The 24913-nt window shown below is 32.2% G+C and overlaps 1 protein-coding gene across 2 annotated transcripts in view; it reads right to left on the bottom strand.

Moving 5' to 3' along the window:
• Nucleotides 1–24913, bottom strand: part of LOC145242809 (VPS9 domain-containing protein 1-like) — an 86777-nt gene that overhangs the window by 45994 nt on the left and 15870 nt on the right. The window contains exons 2-3 of one of the 2 annotated variants that reach the window (XM_080105947.1): nucleotides 22245–22317; nucleotides 534–629 (exon numbers count right to left, since the gene is read on the bottom strand). In XM_080105947.1, coding sequence (XP_079962073.1) covers nucleotides 534–629; nucleotides 22245–22317 — 169 coding nt within the window. The remainder of the gene's footprint in view (nucleotides 1–533; nucleotides 630–22244; nucleotides 22318–24913) is intronic. The other variant, XM_080105977.1, reaches the window with a different exon arrangement.

Genomic DNA, 24913 nt, shown 5'->3' with positions numbered 1-24913 from the left:
TCAGGAGAGGTGTGGTTGGAGATTGCGCACCTCCTGCCAATAAGATTTTCACACGCAGGCAACTCTTTGTGGGTAACCAACCATAGTCTGTCAAAGACTGAGGGAGCCCTTGCCTCTTGCTTGATATATATATATGTGTGTGTGTGTGTGTAAAATTATATTTTTAAATGTTCATCACCAAGATTGGACATATATTTTGTTATCTCTATGAAAGGGTCACCCTTCCTTGATTTAATACAAGTAGAATAAAGGAAAAAAAAGGCAAGTCTTACTTTGAAAATGGCATTTTACTTGTCGGAAGTCTCAGCATTTTTAAATAAATAATTTTATTGATTTATCTTTAATAAAAAAAAACACACATTATTTGCTTTTCAAATTTCTTTTAAGAGAGAGAGGGAAGGAATAAACCAAACTGCCTATTAAATACAATAAATTTCACTTTCAGAAATTTACATTCTATTCACAAATTTTCCTTAATTTTTCTTTTGAGTTTGTCAATTGATCAAACAAGCGAAGAACTATAGATAGCTTACCGATAAGCTTTTCCACAATGGTAGAAACACGTTCCATGCATTGTTGGCCAAGCTTGACAAATGGGTACACCATTTTGGGATCCTGAATGTGGCTGCCTGCAATTCAAGAAAGAAAACAATCACAACAATCTTAATTAGCCCCTAATGACTATGAATGCAAATTTGAAATATTTTCATTTTCAAATGGGAATTGATCTTCATATTATGCCCCCACCCCTAATAATCATTTAAAATTCTTTGAAGGGACTTCAATTTTGTGTGTATTTATTATTTGATGTTAATTGATAGATATTGTAAAAATTTTACAAAAAAAAATAAATAAAATAAACAGAATTATCACAAGGGGGTACAACTCCCTTTGCATAAAAACTAAATAAACCTAAATATAGCTCATATTACCGCCTTTTACGCCTAACAGACATGTTCCAAAATTCATAATGATCGGTTAATTTAGGAGTGAATCCTGTACATAGATATAAACAGATACACATTACTAACTTTATACTAAATATAGCAATAAGAAGTCAAAATAGTAGTATTATATTATGACACACCAGTTATCACACAAAATTTAGCTGAAGTTTAATCTGTCTACAGTTGGTTATTGTTTTGCTTTTATGATTTAGTAAGTTTTGTGAATCTTTGCGGTTTAAAATGTTAAGCTTTCATTCACACATAATCTTGACAGGCTGTCTAAATATTTACATGTATTGGCCCATCATAATATTCTCCGTTAAATTATTGCTGACCATCTGCTTTGTTTGAGCTTCCAGCTAGTGATGCTTTGAATACATGTTATTTGTTATTTAATGTGTTTTTATAATTTTGTACTTGGTTTTAAAAGGGTGGTTTCTTTTATATAGTATTTTTTTATTCGTGTTTTCATGGGCAAATATTGTGGCTTAATAAACAATGGTTCTTGTTAAGCAATTATTTTGTAGTAGACAAAGTATGAGAGCTATACAGTTTTTCTCATGATTATTGACTTTCTTATTTTCATTTGTGTATTTGCTATTAAAGTTTGAATTATTACTATTTCCAGTTGTTATATTATTGTTCTTCTTAATGTTATTGTTGCTATATTTATCACTTGTTTATGCATTTTGTTTTGATTTTTTTCTACTGCTCTTGTTCAATACTTTGTTATCATTTGCTTTGATTATTGACGGTGTAAATTATATTTGAATGAGAAGTTTAAAATTTTAAAGATTTCCAAAACTTACTTAACTGTACAAGCGAAATAGCAATCAACTGTAGACATAAAATATACTTCATTTTAAAATTGTGTAACGATATGACTTAAACAAGTCTCATATATTTCTTGTAATGCAGTAACCTCACACCTGCATCTTCGTGCAGTGTGACAATATTTCTTCAGCATCTCTTTGCAATGCAGTAACATTTCTTTTGCATCCCCATGCAATATGTAAGCATATACATATGCCTTTATATGTATATCGGCTTGGACATAGGCATAGTTTTTAGAGGACTGTCCTTTAATTTGCTATGTGAGAAAATCTGTAGGTGGCTTTAGTTCTGTTATGTTATATATATATATATATATATATATATATCGGCTAGCATTCAATATCTACATGCATAACAAATAAATAAATAATTAAATCAACATCTGAAAGTAGCAACAAATAACAAAATGAATAGAAAAGAAACTATTTCAATTCTGTACATCCTAAAATAAGGTTACCTGTTAATTTTATATATTTACAATGGGGGTGCATCAACAACCAATCAAAAGAAAAGAGTGCCAAGTAAAGTTTGCTAAGCCTTTATTTGAGAGAAGCTCAGCCATAGGTCAAGTAAATACTATTCTGTGAGAGAGAAATAACGACAAATCTGATTGTATAGTTAGCTAGACTACTTAGATATACAAAAACAATCGCTAACAAAAATCTGTTCACTTAGGCTGATGAGTCATTTCAGGAATTGAACCTGGACTGTGTAGCTTACTTAACGATATACTTAATGATATATTTTTGTCCTACTAATAATATATACATTAGTTATTTCCCAATAATACTGATTCTGATTTTTTTAATTTTTAAATATTTAGTTAGATATTTTGTTATATTGCACAAAAAGAATGATAAACATAGAAAATGTAGATTACTTTATTAAGTAGTGGAACAAGACGCATTTACAAATAGTAGGTGTTAGCTACAAGTCCGTGTTAATGGAATATGCACTCTGCTACGTGCTCTGTGCATCTTCTTTTATAGCTCCACTTAACTGGAAGTCATATGGTATGTAGCAACAGATTTATTGCTTTTTTCAAATCATTGTCAAACTCTTGTGTAATGACTAAATTTTTTCAAACATAAAAATATACTTGGTTGAGGGCAAGGGTCATATATTAAGTAGTTCTTTTTAAATAACTTTTCTCAAATGTTTTCCTTGTAATTCATTGAAAATTATGAGACCAATAAAGATTTCTCTTTTAAAACAAAGCAGATTTTCATTAATTTGCGATTAGTTGACAAAATGTTATTTTAATTTTTTCATAAACTGTTGAAAATAGTTGATGATTGGTAATGCAAAATAAGTTTAACAGAAAGAAAAAAAATATTTTAGAGTGGAAGATCAGTTTTATACATAAATTTAATGTAGAATGATCATTTCTGGGTCATTTTAACTTTTAGGGATGTTTATTAAATGTTTTTATTACTAACACAAAGTCTAACTGGAAAGGTCATAAAATCCTACGTAATCAATTAAAAAAGTAGACCCCCCCCCCATCTTACTCCCAAAAGATAAACATACAGAATTTATCTCTGAGAGGAAAATAAAACTTTTTATTAACTGTTATAAAACACTAGAATATCTCAGAAATGGGTGGTCATTTTATATTAAATTTATATATGAAACTGATCCCCCACTCTAAATTCATTAATAATTTTTCTTTTAAGTGTTCACAAAATGTATGATCTCATTTTCTCACAGATAGGTGGAGGATGATTTAGTGATGATGATACAAAAGCCCATCATATTAATTCAAATATGAACAAAAGTCCACCAGTGAAAATATAATTTGATTAAAAAAAAATTGTTTTAATCGTTTTATATTTAGTTTATTAACCATTTTTTGGTACTTTGTAAATGTTCTATTCTTATGAAATTGCCGGTGATTTATTTTTGCTGTTTTTGTTTCTCCCCCACAAATTTGCAACTATATCTTTTTATTATGAAAGAAAAAAGGTATCATTAGAGCTCTACACCTATGCTAATTAATCCAAAAAGAAAAATGCGATTCTTAATTTTTTAAGTGATTATATGTAAACAACCATAAAAACTTAGCAGTAAAAATAAATAAAACAAGAATCAGTTTTGCATATAAATTTAGCTTACAATGATCACCTCTTTCGAGTCAGGCAGTATTTTAAGGACATGTAACCAATTTTGTTTGTTTTAAATCTTGTTCATGAGCAAACTAAATATGCTATCAGTACAAGTATTTTCTATTAATTCTAAATACAAAAAAAAGTGTTTTATAACTTTGCCACTTGAACTTAGGATTAGTAGTAAATAAATTTAGTTAACTGCCCTAAAAAATTAAAATGGCCTTAAAATGAGGGTTGATTTTACATTGAATTTATATGTGCAACTAATCATCCACTCTTAATTCTAAAATAATTGTTTGCTTTTGCAATATATTCACATGTAATCGCCCAAAAAAGGTAGTCTTATTTTGCGTTTGGAGGAAGAGTCTTTTCAAATGTAGATATAATTTTTTTTTTTTTAAATCTACAAACTTTTAAATATTTTCTTTTTATGATGATTTTGAATAACTCATGGTGAGATTTTTATCTACATTTATCCACTTGTGCCATTTTTACCAAAATTCAGTGAAAATAATTCTAGAGATATTTTAGTAGTCACATATTTTTGAAATCTCGATAAATTGAAAATTAATTTAATTATTTGCAAAAAGAAATAAGCATTAGGTTGAAAGAATTTTATGCCAAAAAAACACAATAAAACATTAATCATTTCAGAGAATAGATATGCAGTGATCAGTCAGGATTGCGCCAGCAAAATGATAATAAAAAAAAAAACAACTTGCTCTGAACGTTTTAATACTCAACTGTGAACTCTCATACAGATTTAACAAATAACGTGCAAAAATAAATTTGAACATTTCAAAAGGTTTGATAAAGGAATAGGCATAAGTGAACTCTAGAATATTTACTTTGTTTACCATAATTTACCAATAAAATAATATTAAATTAGATTCAAGGAGTCAATGCTAAATCTAGGAATGGGATTTCTAATCTGCACCCTGTGATTATTAGTCATATGTTGTAAATAAACAACCTAAACAACTTTCTAATAAATAAAAACATTGTTTCATTTATTATTGCCAATCAAATAATTAAAAGAATCGTTTTTAAAGTCAGAAATTAGGCTCATTTTTTTTTTTTTTTCAATTTTGATACTACCAAAAAGTTCCAAATTTTTGTATAAACACTAATATATGAGGATAAAATTACACAATATATCATAAAATGAAATTTCATGGAGAAGGGATGTATGGAAAAAATCAAAAGAAGAACAATTAAACACAGTAAGAAATCAAGAGATTTACTGGTTATATTAATGAACGTACTCAAAAACATTTTTCTGAAGATGCTTGGTAAATCTCTTGTTTTAATTTGTTTTACTATATTTAAATTAATTGTTTTTTTCTTTTGTTTTTTTTTATATGTACATGTGTGGGTAAGTTCGGTTTACATTTTTATATTTGTATTTATAGGAATTAATCTATTTTTTTCTTTATGTAAGTCACTTCAAACAAGGCATGAAGCCACTTGATGTAATAAAATGGGAGACGAAGATAGAATCATTTCAAGACAATATAAACCTGAAAGAGTTCCACAACTGACATTTGAGATTATATTTTGGTAAAAGAAAAAATCACATAGTTAAAAAAAAATTAAAGTAAATACCAGGTAAAAAAAAAATTTTTAAATCATAATTTTTTATATTTTTATATCGTAATATGATTGTTGGTTGTGTTTTTATATAAATAGCTTATAGTATTTTAAATTATTCCGAATTAGTTTCGCTATATAGAATTCCTGTTACAAACTAAAAGTTGTTTAAATGCAGGAAGAGTGCAGATGGAGATTTTTAAATGTTGATGAATTGAGCTGGAATTTGACATATTGCATTTTAAGTTTACATAAAAGAGTTTTAGTAGTAAAACCTATGTAACTATACATTTCTTTATTATTGTAGGAATTATATTAAAAGGCATTGGAACATAGATGGTATTGATTCTTTCTACTGTTTGTTTGGATGCATATTTAAAAATTCTTTTTACTTCTATAGCATCTTAGGAATAATAAAGTAAAACAATTTATTATTTTTCCATCTAATTTACATACATGTTTGTGGTTTGTACAGATACAAATATGCAAATTAGATGGTAAAGCTAAAAACACAGAGTCATTCCTTCTTTAAATGCTCACAGAGACATTAAGAAATATTAGAGACAAGTTGAATGAACAGTTAGAAAGAGAGTGAGAAAAATACAAGTGAGATATGGATGAATTTATCCAGTTAATTACAATTTATACCTAATTAGAACAATTAAAATATAATCTTAAAACATAACTCAATCTCAGAACTAATGAATGTTAACATGCATTTTATGTCATTACAGTATATAAGAAAAAACGTAGGGAAACAAACATTGATGAACTGAGTAATTATAGATACAATAACAGAGCTAGCTGGTTTATCAGATACAAAAACACCTGTGTAATGTACAAATCCAGTATAAAAAGTTAATACTATTCATTACACCCACCCCCATTTCGTATCACATCAAATTAACTCTCATGAGATTTCAACATTTTGCATTGACAAAAACCATAAATCAAACATCATCAGGAGAGATAATAAAACTATGTTTAAAAAAACAAAAAAAAAAAAACAAAGAAACTGAACATGATTTACTTTGCACATTAAATCTGCATTTTCATCAAACTGATTCACAAACAGTTTGATAAAAAGGAATTCAATTTGGAAGAAAATCATTATAGGGTCTAAAAGTCAGGGCCAAGTGTTTATATTACAAATTGATCAATACTGCTAAAAAATGCTTGATAATTCCAATTTTTGTTTTGCTATAAACAATATTCTGGCACAGAGATTTATTATTGATTTTAGGTCTGCATTCAATGAGGAAAGTAAAAATAGCTGGAAAATTCATAGAAGACAAAGGCAATTCACTCTTAATTTAAAATATATATTTTATTAATTTATCTAATGATCTATTTTCTTCAACTATGTGTTACTTAATCAAGTAAGATCTTATATTACATGTCTTTCCTTGTTGAAATTTTAAACAGTACCTGGTAATATTCTTCAAACATTACTGTCTTTGTCACATGACCAAACCGAACCAATTCACTAGATACTTTTGTATCAGGCTATAGTTGACCCTAGAATCAAACCTCACCAATCATACATAATAATTCTACATTTAATTCTAAAAGTATATTACAAACAAATATGAAAAGTTTTTTTTTAATCCATTTGGAATTAATTTGTTAACTTACATTTTTCTCTGTCTTTGAAGAGATGTTTGAAACAGTCAGGCTGGCAGAATGGAAGTATACAGTTAGACATCTTTTTACCTACACAACAGCTAAGAGGTAAAAGCTCAACACCAAAATATACACACCAACAATACCTATTATTAATTCATTTACAAAACTGATGAGAGTAAAAAGAGAAAGAAAGAGTAGGAGAGGCAATGATGTTTTTCAAATGCGGTCTGCCCATCAACACGTGCGTACACCCACGTGCATCACTTTTTGATGTGATCAGGGGCAAATGCTGATTATTAGTCAAGTCAATAAATCAATAAGAAATGTTAGTAAGAGGCAGAATATCCAATCAATCAGAAAACAAATGCGACAGAGAATCATTACATGATAAAAAGCAGAAAAGTAAAAATTGATATCTCTATCGATCTCCAATAAAACTCAGTGTGCCAGATGTTAACTAACAAACAGACAATTAAGCTTCCTCCAAAACAATTATCCTTCTAATAGAATACCTTTTTTTTTTTTTTTTTACAAAGGCATCACCACATTATCAAGGCCAAGAGGCCACTCAAGGATAAGGGTTAAAGAGTGTACAGTAGAAATTGGTCAATATAGTAATCATTAGTAATGAAAATTTGGTAAATTTAATAACTTATATGGAACGGCTCATCAAGAACTTATTTACTTTAGACTTGAACACAACCATATTGTAGTCAGCCGGAAAGATGGAAAACGGAAGACAATTCCACAGGCGTGCAGTTCTAAGAAAGAAGCTTTGTTCATGGAATCTACGTTTAGGTTTAGGCACAGATAAAGAGTGGGGGGAATTATTGATAGTGTTTACAGCTAGACGAGTGTTTCTTGTGAAAGTTTGGCGAGGGGGGACCATAGATTGAAGCTCAGTTGAACACTTTCCATGAAAATAACGATACATCAGAGACAAACTCGCAACATCTCTTCTGTGAGATAGAGGTTGCAAGGAGGAGAAAAGGACATCTCCTACGAGGCTACGAAGTCTATTTTGAACTCTATCAAGGCAGGACAAGTCCTTTCTAGCAGCTCCTGCCCAGATGTGGCAACAGTATTCCATCCTTGGACGTACCTGGCTCTTATATAGGTAGAGAATAGCATCAGCAGTGAGATATCTACTGGATCGATAGAAAGATCCCACCATTTTTCCAGCGGCCTTGGCAACAGATTTGATCTACGTGTTCCATTTAAGATCAGGAGTAATGGTCAAGCCCAGAAGCTTGTCAAAACTTGAGGCCTCCTGAAGACGAGAGCCATTCATTTCAATTGATGACAAATGTGAATTAGAATGTTGATGATGTAAAGAGAGAAGCTTGGTTTTAGATGAATTAAAAGTAACCAGCCACTCCTTTCCCCATTGTACTACGTGCTCAAGATCAGAGGAGAGAGAATTGGAGAGAACTTGGTCGTTTACTGTCTTAGATGTGCTACCATAAATGGTAGTGTCGTCAGCATAAATGTCTACAAATGATGTAAGGATATGATTTGGAAGATCATTAATGTAGATCAGGAAAAGAGTTGGGCCCAGGATGGATCCCTGAGGGACACCGGCATTAATACTGTGAGCTTCTGATTTTTGCCCCTCAACTACTACTCTTATGAACCTATCAGAAAGAAATGATTTAATAATTGAGAAGACTTTTCCAGCTATACCATAGCTAGCGATCTTATGAAGTAAACCTTTGAGGCTAGAATAAACTGGATATTTCAAGAGTACGTATGTAACCTTTCACTCATTGCATGTGCATTATGCAACCCATCCATAAAATAAATAGATCTGGCAACCCTTGGTTGATGTGCACAGCATAGGCCAGTGATAATAACCATCCAATAAGACCAGTGTGCATTTTGTATCTTCCGAATAACTGTAGTTGTTCATAGAACTATGATAACCATTGTCTTCCTTCCTCAAGTGCAAACTGCTATCTGGGGTGAGCAGGAAGCAGAAACTCAATAATGTGACAAAATATTATTGATAAAAATAGTTTTAAAAAATGTCTAAGTATCATATTAATAAATCTAGAAAGGCCTAATTCAGTTAATATATAGTTTTCATATACAATATATCTTCTCCAAATATGCAATAGTGAATTGGAAAATGTAGATGTTTTCACGTTGAAAAAAGTATTATAAATAAATAAGGAAAGTGAACTGACAGAAGAAAGGAAACGAAAAGGGGGGATAGGGAGTACTTTGATTTCTGATGACTACCCAGAAGTGGTCAAAAATGTACTTTTATTTGTTTTAAATTTTGAATCTGTTATTAAGAAAGTTTTAATATAAATGTGGAAAAGGTGGTGGTAATTGGAATAGTATGTATATTAAAAGTATAGCCAGGGCGGGTTAGATCATGCCTAGCAGAGCATATAGACAGGCAGAAGTCATGTGTGTAGTATAAGTTTTTTTTTTATTTTTGCTTGAATTCTTGGCCTGATGAGACATAGCCATTTTGCCTCTAATTAAAACATATGCTGGAGATGTTTGTATAAATAACATATTTATGGAGATGTTTGTATAAAATAAATATTTACATTTCTACTTGTTATTAAGAACTATTATACAACTGCAGTACCTTCATGAATATTAGCATTACAAGTTGATTTTTTTCTTTTTAGATAATTGCTATTTTATCAACTTGCATGAAAAGAGCTATGTAAAAGATATTAAAACCGTTTGAATTATGCAAATACCATCAGTAGTTCAAAAGTTATGAGAATTTCAAGTGCTAAAATTTATGCTTTTCCGTGGACATTTGAATGCCTAAAGAACATTCATGGCCGGTATTTACTACTCCCCTCAAAGAAAAGAAAAAATTGAGTAGATATAAATTAATTTCAGAAATAAATTGAAGAAAATTTTTCATATAGATTTTGGATTTCTGTAAAAGATGGAAATTCCCATAGTCGACCAGAACTTATGCATTTTGGGTCCAGTCCAATTTTCAATTTTGTAAATCCTCTCTATCTGGCCCAAAATATACCATTTTCTGAGATGCAACCATAAATCGTACTCTGCAATGAATCCTCGATGTAGCTTTCACAGTACCAGGATACCAGGAATCCTGATAAGCAACAACTATATATTCACCAGTTGATGGTAATTTTTGCCATTTTTATTCTGTTGTTTTACTGAAAATTTAACTATGTAAACAAAGAAATAAAACGGTAATTTTTTTACCTTGTTTCCACCTTAACATTTAAAATTACTTTTTAGGTTTTAGAGTATGCTGAAAACGAATATCGCATTTAAATTTTCTGCAAATAAGTTGTTTTCTGGATATCAAGCAATGTCATTTCTTATCGCTGGTGGCCATCTTGGTACACGTGAGCGCGCAAACGTAATCCCGAGAAACTATGCGCAAACGCACGTACCAAGATAGCCACCAACAATAACATAAGAAATGACATTGCTTAATATCCGGAAAGCTACTTATTTGCAGAAAATTTAAATGCGATATTCGTTTTCAGCATACCTGAAAACCTTAAAACGGTAGTCATTTTAAAGAAAAATGTTAAGGTGGAAACAAGGTAAAAATTTACAAAATGCATCACAATGAAATTCTTTATCGAACCACCTAATTATTATTATTATTATTATTTAGATATTCCCAGTTTAATAAAAATTAAAAAATAAACCGGTTTGTTTTACAGATTCGAAAAAATGGTCTTGACAATGAGTTAAAAATAAATTCAAGTTTCACGATATATTTAATTGTTAGGTGAAAGTACAGAATAGTTAACAAAACACCCTTTCTTCCCCATTTTAAGAATGGGTTTCTAAATAATAAAGTTACTATTTCACCATGGTAACATAAGTGCACAAGTACCTTTTATTTGTTATGTATTTGTTGTTTTTTTTTTACCATGAAAAGACAATTCTACCTTTAGTACAAGAAGTTATAAATACAACGAAACACATGTACTTAGTACATTTTGTTGTTTCTTAACGCTTTTAGTACATTGTGTACTAAAAGCGTTAAAAACAACAAAATAGTATTGTTTGGAAATCAAATTTGAAAAACTTGAAAATATATTTTTAAATTGACAAACTCAGAATAAAAAATGAAACTGATTTTTCTGCTTTCGTTTTGAAATGAGGATCAATGAATGTTCCACCTGCCTATACTTTTATTGTCATCGAAATTGATAAAATCACTCTTTTTACAATCAAATCAATTGTCTGCTCTAGTTAGGACCCCAACATGGTGCATTGGGAGGAAGGTTTACAATGTAGTCTATATTGCACTGTAGAGAACCTACTATTGATTATATAAAATGATTTTTATATAATGACTTAAATTAAAATTTAAAATGCAAAGTCAAATATCATGGTCCAATTGTGCTCAATAGAAATATTCATTTTGAATGCGTTACTGTCTTATTAAAAAACCTACTAGTCCTTCTGCTTGTGCAGTGATAAAACTTCTCAAATGCACTTGTGATATAAGGGTGTTAACTTTGGTAAAAATCGGACTGTTCTTTCTTTAATCAAATTTTTTCAACTATTGGTTTTCGATACTTATCAAAAGTATTCAGATACAAAACATATCTAAGAACACTTCCAGGCACATAAAGTACATTTATGTAAAATTTTAAAAAAATCAACCCAGCCATTTTGAAGTCAATAGGGAACAAACTCACACACACATAAAGTACCTTTTATGTATAAGTATATATATATATATATATATATATATATATATATATATGTATTCACGTGGAATCACCTTTTTCTTCACTATATTCCCTCTGCTTCACTATTTGTTACCAAGTAAGATCTATGACTTACTTGTAGTTTCATCAAATACTTTTGCAAGCAAAATCCGATCCCGCTTTTTGCTAAATCCTACCCTCTGATGAGAAGGAAAGTATTTTGAAACTCCGCGGATTAAGGACTATCCACTTATCTTGTGCTTCCTTTTTAAAATTAAATATGTTTTTAACTCTTTTTCAAAGTGTTTTTTAACATGTTTTATTAACTACTTGTTCTTATACAGTGGGGGTCAAAAAGTGTTTGCAAATTGTATAAATTGATAAATTTATGCTTCAATATTTTCCAATGTTTTCCATGTTACTCACTGTTTGATATGCAAATATATGAAGTAAATTCATAGAAATGGAAACCAAATAATCATATTCATTGGGGTATGGATCTTTAAATGATTTCAGGAAGGAATATGGGCCAAAAGAGTTTGCAAGCACTCATTTATCCGCAATAAATATCATTTTTAAACATGATATAATTTGAAAAATTGTGTCATCATGATTATAGTACCATATATTGATAACATATTACAAGAAAACAACAGTTATTACTCAAATAACAATTAACAGAACAATATGAATTTATGAAACTATTTTACCCTTTATTCGCTTTCCTCCATTTTTAATCAAATCAATCAGCCTCCTATCAACAGAGGATGTTAACATATGCACATGCTGAGGTGTGATTTCAGAAGATACCTTCTTGATTCTCTCACAAATGTCTTTTTTACTATGGAATTGATGCCCGTTTTTGTAAACCTTCTTCTTCATAATCGACCAGAGGTTATCTATCGGATTCAAATCCGGGCTCTGAGGTGGCCAGTCCATCAGACGTTCACTAGAGATCCCCTTGTCCGAAAGCCAAGTTTTTGTGAACCGAGAAGCATGGCTTGAGGCATTGTCTTGTTGAATAATTAGATTCTGGTTGAGGTAGTAATACACATGAAAAAATTTAAATGGCTTAAAATATTTCAATATTGGTATATATAGAAAGAGCTTGATAAGTTAAGAAAGAATCTTTTAAAATTTTTTAAATCCAATTAAAATCAAGGAAGTTATGATTATTTTTATGCCCTGCGTGTTTGGATATTTTCCCCTCTTTATGCATTTTGCCACATTTTTTGCACTACTTTTTCAGTAAAAATGCTATATCTTTGTTAAAACACAAGACTAGGCAATGAAATTTGCCATATAAGTGTATTTTTGTGCAAGGAATCTGAATATGCTATTGAAAATCTCCAGAAATGAATGGTTTCCAAATAATCTGCAGTAAATGAGCATAAATATGCTGCGATTGCTTAAAAATGCCATGTATTCATTAAAAGAAAAGAAGTTAGAGAAATCAAAGTTTAGTTGTAATGCATTTTATGTGCCAAAAACTGAAATCGAAATCTAAAATCAGTTAAAAATGAATATAATGCAATATTTCTTTGGTATTATTATAGATTAATACCTTCTGTTACCCCTCCCCATCTGACCACCCGTCCAAAATATGTGATTCTACCTTTATAGACAATTGCATGTGAACAACTTGAAAAACTTTAATAAAAGATAAAAATTATTTTAGAATTTAATGTAAAATGATTTCTCATTTTGAATCATTCGAGCGTTTTAGGGCAGTTACCCCCCCCCTTTTTTTCCTATGATAGATAAATCCTGGGTGTTTTTTTTTTGTTTGTTTGTTTGTTTTCTAAAAGGTGATTATGCATGGTTTTAAGAGGGTCTTTGTGCAATTATGAGAAGGTAGGGAGGTTGCCGCACTGACTTTGGATTAATGATAGGGCTAAGGAAAATTATGTGTGAACATCCTGGAGACTTGATAAAAACAAAACAAAAACAATTTTAGAATTTAGAGTGAGGGTTGGTTTCACATAAATGTAAAATAATTCACCATTTCAAGACGATACTAGCGTTTTAGGACAGTTGACCAATTTATTTGGGGGGAGGTAATCATGTGCACTTTTCTTTAAACGTTTTTTATGTTTTTTTTGTTTATTTTTTGGTTTTTAACGTTTATATGAGCTCACAGAGGAAGTTTGTTTAGTGGGGAGCTTTGCCACTTGTACTTAGCGTTATTGTTAAGGCTAAAACTTTTAGGAGTAGGCTTGCCACTCGTACCTAGGATTAGACATAGAATTAAGCATTTTTTTTAAGAGGGTGTTTGATACCCATTGTGAAACTTTACAAGAATTATGACAAACAGACAAAAATAAATGTTATTTAAAAAAGTGACGTCCCTCTAACATGATGCTTGGAAAAATATCAAGTATTTAAATTCTATTTAAATATAAAAAAAAAAACAAGTTTTTGCTAACAAATTGTTAAAAATTTTGAATTAATGTTATTTTGATTTTTAATTACATTTCATGTCTTTCCTACCATTGTTATTTTTTAACTGAGCACCTCCTACAAATATTTAAATATTGATTATTTTTATTTTTTTTTTTTTTTAATAATCGGGTAGATTAATTTCCATTCGATAATAATTCACTGAAAACATTTTCTAAGGGACGAAAATTAGAAGTGTGTGTACCGTTCGTACACGTGAACCAAAACATCATATTTCACATTTTCGCTTGTTAGAATATTTTAAAATGTACTACTACCTAATTTTTAAAAATATTTGTATGGTTGATAACAAAATAGCTTTAACTAAACATGTAAGAATTTTTTTATAACCAGATTTTCAATTAAAAAAAAAAATCAATTTGGAATAAAAATAAACAACAAAAACAAACGTCTGTTTACGCCATATTATCGCTGCTGATTCTACTACTATCACTAATACTACAGAAGTATTGATTCAAATTCATAACAATTTTTTCGGATGTTATGTTTTTAAATTGCTACGTACCACTAGAGAAAACACTGTCCAATCATCTTTTTAACGAATAAACATAGTAAAAAGATTGTTTTATTTAATAGTGAGTGTCCAAAGAAATTTTTTTCAAAACTTTCAATACTCATCATTTTGAAATCTTTTTTTGACACAACAAAAAAACGAGTGGTCAAATGAATTTCGAACACTCGAAGTTATTAAAAATGACATCTCTTTTGGCTAATTTCCAAATTTCATTAAAAATTTTTTAACAGAAACGCGGTACGAATGTTTAGAAATCAGGGAGGGGGGGGGTCGTTACAAAATCTTACCGAAAATGCAGTTTTATGATGTTCACATTTTTATCATTTTATTTGCTTAAAACTCTAAAAATATATAATGTATGTTATTATTTACTAATCCATTTGAAAGTATATTCATTTCTGAACAAAACAGTGGTATTTTGAAGACTTAAAGTGCTTTGGTTTTTAAAATATGACTATTTTAGCAGAAACCCCTTGAAATCTGTGATTATCCAAAGCGTTTTAACGGCCATGTATATTGCTATTGAGAGCATCATTTTGTGAATTCAACCAGGGCAATAAATTTGCTTCGAAAAACTTGCAGTAGTTCACAGAATTCATTTTGACACAGTCAAAGTACAAGAAAAGGACCAACAATCTCACTTCCAATAATACTAGCCCAAATCATCACTCCTCCTCCTCATCCTCCTCTCTGTTGATGTCTGAATCGCAAGCGTGGGCTATTGCCTTTAAGAAGTCATTCCTTGGCCCAACCGTCGGGGCTGTCAAGGGTTGCTCTGGCCATGTCAGTCCAGAGAACATTTATATTACTCAAAGGAGGACATTTTGCCTGTGTTCTCTGGTTGGCTATCTGTTTCAAAATCCGATTTTGGGTCCTTTTAGAGATGCCAGAACCTCTTACATGGTCGAAAATAGCTTTGCTTGTGCTGTGTGGGTTTGCTAGCAAACTCCTCTTGATTTTTCTAATATCCCGTGGTGAGGTCACCTTTGGTCTGCCACTTTTATGCTTTTTTCTTCCATCTTTGCCGTCAATGACGAAACGTTTCACAGTTCGATGATCTCATTTCAAAATTTTCGAAATTTCCAATGTAGACTTCTTTGCAGCAAGAAATGTAACAATTTCACCCTTCTCCCTATCTGTCAACATCTTTCCTTTAGCCATTATCAATAAATTAAGATTAGCTGCATAAACTTTTGGCTCACCTGAAAAGTGAAAAATGTCGAACTATTATTAAATTCTGGCTTTTATCGTAAAATAGAGTAATGGAACAAACCAGAATGGCAACCAGCAAATGATGGAAGAGTCCAAAATGAAAAATAAAGCAAAATTAATAAAGAAATTGAGAAAAAATAGATCTGCAAACTCTTGACCCCCACCGTGTATATATATATATATATATATATATACACACACACACACACTGCGTGTCAAATTATTAATGAGATAACATTTTTTTTACCAGTTTCAGAAACTTACCGGTAGTTTTGTATCAAAAGCTTCAGAAACGTTGGCAATGCTGAGCTGCGCGTACTGTGAAATTTTAGTACTCTTTCGCGCAATATAAACAACTTGCCATCATAATTGCTGAATCCACGGTATTTGAGGTGTGTCAAATTATTAACAAGCCAGTTTGTTTCGTCAATAAAATGGGTTGTAAAGGTGGTTTGAGTAGTTCTGAAAAGATTACTATTACAGAACAGCTAACAAAAGTTAAAACTACCCTCAAAATATCGAAAATGATAAGAAAGTACAATCAAACCGTGAAGAACTCTTTCAAGAACCCTACAAAAGTACAAAAGAGAGCTGATAAAAGTAAATCTAGAGTTGTTTCACGCTGTTCTCTACTCCAAATTAAACGTGAAGTTGTTAAGACTCCTGGGCAGACAAGTCGAGAAGTCTTTGACCAAGCCGGATTGAAGAATGTCTCAAAAAGAACTCGATGTCACCTTCTGAAAGAAGTGGCAAAGTCTGGTAAACCTGTAACAAAGCCTCCATTAAAGCAACGTCACATACAAAACCGATTGAAATGGGCAGAAAACAACATGAAAACGGATTTTTCCAAAGTTTTGTTCACGGATGAAGTGCGTGTCACTCTGATGGCCCAGATGGCTGGAGCAAGGGATGGGTCCTAGATGGACGCTATCATCATCAGCATTTAAAGGCACTAACAAGGTGGAGGTGAGATAATGATTTGGGCTGGTATTATCGGAGGTACTTTAGTTGGCCCATGGAGAGTCCCAGAAGGCATAAAAATGATGTCAAATGCTTACATAGCTTTTCTGAAGGAGCACTTTGAACCATGGCTGAAGAAGAAAAAGTTGACGTTCAGAAGAACCATTATTTTTATGCAGGATAATGCTCCTTCGCATGCAGCAAACAAAAGCAAAGAGTATTTACAACAGCTGAGGTTTTCTGGCTACAGAAGATGGAGTGGCCTGCAAATTCACCAGATTTGAACCCAATTTAGAACCTTTGTAGTATCATGAAGTGACGCCAATTTAAGAGTAAAGATGAGTTATGGGATGCTCTCCAAGAGGTATTGCGAGGAATTCTGTGGACCAACATCTTTTACAAGTCATTCAAAAATAAAAAAAAAAAAAAGGATCGCATATCCCCTAATTATGTCGACATAGAAATTGCTATGTAGTTATTGTGTTCTAAGCATTTTTCCTAGTTCATTTAATGTTTGAAAATTATTTTAATAAACAAGGTATGGGTATATTGTGTTTTATTTTCAACCTCGTTATTAACTTGACACACTGAAATCAACAGATATTCCTATCTTCTGCCATAGTTTCGCTAATTCTGCTTTAAATACTTTTCTGACTGGAGTAGCTGAATAGTATTGTAAGCACTTTCTGAAAGTTTCATGGATTTTTATTCACTGGTTCCTTAAATATCTAAAAAAAATGTGATATATATATATATATATATATATATATATTAAAAAAAACTTTTAGTCTTTAAACACAAGACAAAGAGAAAAAATGTATTCAACATTAATTAATAACACAATGCAAGATATATATATATATATATATATATATATACACATTAAAGAAAATTTTTAAAATAATTTCAGATTACAGATTGTATAATACTGTAAACATAAATTCGATATATTAGTATCAATATTTATGAGAAAATCCTAACCAGATGAAAAAGCTCAATATACAAGATAGAACAATAGTACAGTAGAACCCCGGGATAGAGTATTAAAAATTAGCAGCAAAATACAGTACAATATATAATCAAATAACATTACAAATAACACTGTAAAGTGGGGCAAATACTGTAAGCTGGGGGCTGAAAAAACATTGTATTCCACATCGTAAACTGAAAAAAAAAAATGTATCCTAGGGCCACCGTATCCTGGGGTTCTACTGTATAAGTAAAAATTTGAAATTAGATTCTGTAAATTAAAAATTTACAAAAAATTTATTATTCAACAAAGAATACAAAGATATAAAGTTTTTTTTCCTTTTTCCATGAAATTTCAATGAATGCCTCAATATACTTGGAGAAAATTTAATTAGCAAAATAATATATATATATATATATATATATATAACAAAATAATATTTATATAAATATTATTTTACTAAATAATTTCTAAAGATATGAGCCATTAATTGAGATTCAATGAAATAAAGGAAAAACTTAAATCTTTGTATTTTTTGCCGAATAATAAATTTGTTGTAAATTTTTAATTTACATATATATATATATATATATATATATATATATATATAGTGAGAGATAGAAAGAGAGAGAGTGGAACAATAAATTTTTGCCTTAGAAAAGACGACATGATTCCATTTCTGTTTGATGAAAACCGGTTTTCTTTTTTTTTTTTTTGTTGCAGACCATCTACTAGTTGGCCAGTTGTGTACGAATCTCAAGAGTGATAGGAGCTTTCTATCATGTCTAAATGTGACACAATGTTCAACAAGCGAGATCAGAGATGCGCCGCTGTACAACTCATGCTTTCTATCAATCCAAGTTATGATAACAGTACCATTGCCAGCACTCTCAAAATGCATCACTGGATTGCCACAAATTACAGGGACGTGCCCAAGTTTCCATGCCATGCAGGGATGTGCAACAAAGTTTCCAGCCATGGTTATGGTCTTTGGTGTGGTTTCAAGTGAGGACCATACCACCTCACATCTTCAAAGTCAGCTTGAAAGTCAACACCAAAGTGTATGGATGTGCTGAAGAGTGTGGTGGTCCCCTGGTGCAATCAGGTGGCTGCTAGCAGACCTTGGGTGTGGCAGCAGGACTCGGCACCGGCCCACAAGTTCAAAGAGATCCAGGCTTGGCTGTAAAAGAAGTGCTACAATATTGTACCCTTTTAAAGTGCTCGATGATAAGAAATAAGTTTCTTAAAGGGGCTGACATAATTATTTACTATAATTATTAAATACCTACAGACACTAGTGTTTCATCCTTTCAGGAATCATCAATGCAAGGTGTTACGATTAACGCCACTCGAGAGATTCGAACCCTGGCAACAGAAGTCATGTCTGGCTTCATTAACAAGGACCCAAACCATTCGGCTACCAACAACTGCAAGAGATACAGTTGAAATTAAACATTTATTCTTTTTAAATGCTTTTAACGTCAGAGTGATCTAGTCATTACATGATGATCTCTATATATATATATAAATTTATATAAACATTGTAAGGAATCTACATGGATCGATCAACATTTGGACATTTTGATGTCATTGTCAGGACTCCAAAAACCTTTCTTGATCAATCTGCCTAGACTCCTTACAATGTTTATATAATTTTATTCATAAAAACTCTACACACGTATTTAGTAGTTTTGCAAAAATATTGGATTTAGGTTTGTGTTAACAATTAACTTGAACTTAATTAATGCAACAAGAAAATAAATGTTTTTATGTTACACTCGGCAACGCTGATCATGCAGTGATGATGGTAGAAATCGCCCTAAATTCTAGACCCAAAACTGAAGAGCCAGTGCTCAAAACAACCAGATATTATAAAAAGGCTGACTGAGAAGCCATCAGAGATCTTATCAGAGATGCCCCATGGGGAAATATTTTTTCTCTTCCTGCTGAACAGTGCGCAAATGAGACCACTGAATGGTTCAAAACAGCAATTGAAGTACATGTTCCCATGCGGAAATTTTATAGCAAGCCCCACTCTCCTCAATGGTTTACTTCGACTTGCGCAACTGCCATTGCTCAAAGGCACCATGCATACCGCAGATTTAACCGATATAAGTCCAGTTAAAACAAACAGAAGTATATAGAAGCTAGAAGAAATAGCGACAGCTAAGAGAGAATTTACTGAAACGACTAAAAAACGCATCGAAGCACAAAAATTAGTAAATCGTGACTTCTGGAAAATCTACAACAGTGTAGTAAATAATGGGCAATCAACAATTCCCTCACTAACCAACAATCACGAGGTTGTTTGCTCAGCAACCGACAAGGCTAATATGCTTGCCAGCCGGTTTGCCTCGAACTCCACACTGGACCCTTCCAACCACCCCCTGCCTCACTTTCCTTTGCGGACAGACACCACGCTAGACGATCTAAAATCACCTCTGCTCAGGTACATGCTATCATAAAAAACCTTGAAACTTCAAAAGCATGTGGACCTGATCTCATCCCAGCTGTGCTATTAAAAAAGTGCTCAGCCAAAGTAGCTCCAGTTCTCTCCAAACTCTACAACAAATGCCTTAATGAATCATGCTTTCCGGGCTGTTGGAAAACTGCTTCTGTGGTACCAATATTCAAGAATTCTGGCGAAAGAACTGACCCAGTAAATTATCGCCCCATTAGCCTCCTCCCACTTTTCGCCAAAATATTTGAGACCATAATTAACCATGCTCTAGTTCGGCACCTTACAGATGCTAAACTTCTGACTGACAAGCAATATGGATTTAGACAAGCCCGTTCCACAGCTGACATCCTCACTGTAATCTCTGCACGTATATACCAGTCACTGGACAAAGCGGTGGAGGGCAGAGCGGTAGCTCTAGATATATCTAAGGCTTTTGACAGGGTATGGCACAAGGGTCTCCTCAGGAAAATTAAATCATACGGTATCACTGGTAGAATACTTAACATAATTAAATCCTTCTTAGATAAGAGAAAAATCCAAGTTGTCCTCGACGGTCATACATCTAAACAGTGTGATATAAATGCGGGAGTGCCTCAGGGGTCTATCCTTGGACCTCTATTGTTCCTAATATTTATTAATGACCTCCCTAACAAAACTGCCTCTGAGATGGGTATATATGCTGATGACACTACACTCTATAACAGGCATGACAGGAAAACAAATGAACACATATCTAAAGAAATGGCAAAAACACTAGAGGATGACCTCCAATCTATAGTGGAATGGGGACATAAATGAATGGTCACATTCAATGCTGCCAAGACTAAACTGGTTTCCTTCAATAATTACAAGAAACCTTCTCTGCCATCAATAGTAATGGCCAGTGACTCCCAGTCTGAGAGTACATCTTTCAAACTGCTTGGCCTAACATTCACAGGAAACATGAGTTGGAACAATTATATTGAAAACATTGCCAGGGCCGCTCCGAAAAAGGTAGGCTCTCCCTACCGTGCTAGAAAACTACTGACATCTGAAAGTATCCTGTACCTCTATAAGGCCACCATTCGCCCATGTATGGAGTATTGTTGTCACATTTGGGCTGGTGCATCTGCTACTAGTCTCTCGCTCCTAGACAAGGTTCAAAAAAGAGTCGCCAATCTGATAGGCCCTGAACTGGCATCTAAGCTTCAGCCTCTGTCCCATCGACGAAACGTTGCATCCCTCTGCCTGTTCTACAAGTATTTTAATGGTGAATGCTCTGACGAACTGCAGACACTTGTGCTCCCACGACATAGACACCCTCGACAAACCCGACAGGCAGCTAAATCCCACCCCCACACAGTAGAGATCCCTAAATGTAAAAGATCTTTCTAGTCCAGTAGTTTCTTTCCCAGAACCGCTAGACTCTGGAATTCCATTCCAGGTTCCTGCTTCCCTAACTGTACTGACATGCAGAAGTTCAAGTGCAACGTGAACCGACATCTTGCTGCCAAATCCCAACATAGTGCCCCAGTAGTTGCTGCCCTCGATAGCAGCCCCCTACACCAAAGTGGCAATGTGCCTTGTTTGGGGTGAAAATGTAATAAAAAAATTTAAAAAAACATATTGTGTTTATCTGTTGTCTGCTTTTCATGCTACCTGCAATCCTGATAGAAATCATGTAAGCAGAATCTAAAATTAATTAAAATTTCTTTCTCAAACTTTTGCCTAACTTTAGCCATCTTCTGGAGAAATTGTAAATATATGCATATGCTCAAATCAAATATGGAAACCACAAATAAAACATTTTAAATTAAACGGAAATTCAAAAGTTGAACACAAAATCTTAAAATGTTCATTTAAGATTAAAAAAAGACAATGATTCCACATTTGATGCTTACCTGAAGTTGTGTAATTGTGCCACAAAGTGTTTACAAGTGACATCAAGCACTGTATGTATTTGCCATAGGCTTCCTGAAGGAGAAGAAGCAAGAAAATAAATTAATGAAGTTATCATAATCAAAATAAGAAACAGATCCAGAAAAAAAGAAAGCTTTATGATACATTAGAATAAAATATAAATTAAAATTAGAATTAAAAAAATCCCATTACAAAATAAAAAGCATATCCTGATTAAAAAAAAAATGCTAAGTTGCAATTTTAATGATCATTCTGATGTTTAACTTCATATAAAAATATTACAAAAGCAAACTATAACATTTTGATCGACTTTTGCCTTATCTTTATATATTAACAGATAATAGCCAGAAAGACATCCAAAAGGCTTTAATTGGTGAAATGTTGAACCCAGTAGTATATTATTATTATTATTATTATTTATTCAATACAAGTTCTGAAATGAGTCACTACTCAATGATTATTTATTGCCAAAAAAACAGATGATGTCTGAGTTACAAATCCACACAGATATCCAATACTTTCCACTTCTTTTGATCACTGTTGATAATCTCTTTGCATTCTTACAACAGCTGTTTATAGGAGAGTCCTTGCTGATAATAGCCATTGTATTTCTTTGGAATAAGCCTCCTCAGGATTTCAATATCCTTCATTCCTTTCCAATGGCACAGAGTTTTATTTTTGTGGACAATTATGGTTTAATATGAGTAGTAGTTGTAATATAACATTTTTAGCCTCCTATGGGTTATTCCAGCCCAATTCATCCAGGCCCGACATCCCCCCCCCCTCTTGGATTTTTTTCATATTTACACCATACAAAGTTTGGGTTAAAACTAAGAGAAATCTGCAATTTCAGCCCAGTTGGATTTGAGGAACATATTTTTTTTCACAGTCGATTTCGGCCTGGAAATCAAAATTTGCCATGTCATGACGTAGAATTTTTGACCCTCGGCGTTTTACAAAATTTGCATTTTTGTTGCAAAAAATAAAGCTTTGGAGCTAAAAATTTACACAGACAAGGTTTTGAGGGCAATGAATCCAAAAATCATGGTTAGAAAGATGGCAAATGAGAGGAAGTACCTTATTTTTACCATTTTAGGTGATGCTGCAGCACTTTTTTAGAGCTTATTTCGGACAATATTTTGTTGAGAAAAAAACATAACTGGTGCTTTGCCAGACTTCTCCTTTGGATTTTTAAAGTGACTTTGGGTTGGAAATTACAAAAATCAAATTAAACCTTTCGGCATATTTGACATTTCCAGACACTAAAGTCTCAACATTGGCATTTTTATAAAAATTTAAGGATTTTTTTGGTGAATTCGGCAACAATCTAATCTTAAGTTATGATCAATATCTAGAGCTGAAAAAGGACTTGGATTGACCCATTACAGCCCATAATGTCAAATTACATCATATAAAAGGATATGGACCCCTACTTCACAGTCAAAATGGACAAAAAGTAGTCGAAAATAAAAGATTATGGACACATATATGGACATTTGGACAGCAATCTTAATTATGTACAAGTTTTGGACATTTGAGTTTTTCAAAAAAAACAACATTTGGCCATTATCTTTTGATTCGCAGATAGCAACAGCTTAAAATTTGGAGGAAAGATGTAAGGTAACATTCAGATATGAATGAAATGGTCACATTTTCATTTGAAGCATAATATTCTGCTCATTATCATGCTGAGGCAAGATCTAACCCTCTCTTTCCTGTTTAGATCTAATTGAAAAGGTGCAGTAGAATAGTACTGATCATGATAAGAGTATTCTTTCATTTGTATGTGTGGATGAATTGTGACTAGGGGTAGTGTAGAGTCGACTCAGTTGACCAAAAAGTCAGTGGGAATAAGATATTATGCTTTTTATTTATACCTTCAGGATATACCATATAATCGTGCCGTGCAGTTCATAATTTTTGGACAGTTGGATCATGGTTTCTAAACCATTAAATCAGAAAATCCTTGTATTATGGGCTTTCAATCAATGCATTTAAGCTGTTCAGAATCATGTCCACCTGAGTAATCAAGTTTGAGTGTCAATTAGAGCAAATTCCTCTATCATATGATACCCAAATAATGTCCTATGCTTCTTTTTTTAAATGTTGATTTAAATGTTCTTTTTCCTGTTCAGTTTAACTCAAAAGACACTACATTGACTTCAGTTCTGATTGTTTCATGTTGATTCAACTGGATATACTTTTTCTTGATCAGTGTCACTCAAATGACATTTTAGGATGTATCTGGTTCTTATACAGGTAGAGGATTGTGTCAGGAGGGAGATACCTCTAGGAGTGGTAAAATGGCACAAAAAATTTACTGCTGACCTTGGCAACAGATTCGATGCAAATCTTCCATTTTAGGTCCGGAGGTAAGGTCAGACCCAGAAGCTTTTCAAAGCAGGGAGCTTCTTTTAGACAAGAACCATCCATATCAACCGGGGATAAATGGGAATCAGAGCCTTGATAGTGAAAAGATAGAAGCTTGGTTTTAGATGCTTTAAAATTAACCAGCCACCTTTTGCCCCATTGCACCATGTGCTCCAGGTTAGACGAGTGAGACTCAGAGAGATCTTGATTATTGCTGGCCTTTGAATAGTTGCGATAAATGGTGTATATGTCATTGAGTGAATTTAGAATGAGATTATTG

The sequence above is a fragment of the Euprymna scolopes genome, chromosome 1 (assembly GCF_053919585.1).
Source record: "Euprymna scolopes isolate OS-2025 chromosome 1, ASM5391958v1, whole genome shotgun sequence".
Classification (NCBI taxonomy): Eukaryota; Metazoa; Mollusca; class Cephalopoda; order Sepiida; family Sepiolidae; genus Euprymna; species Euprymna scolopes.
The sequence above is the reverse complement of the archived record's forward strand: the minus strand, read 5'-3'. Positions and strand labels throughout refer to the sequence as shown.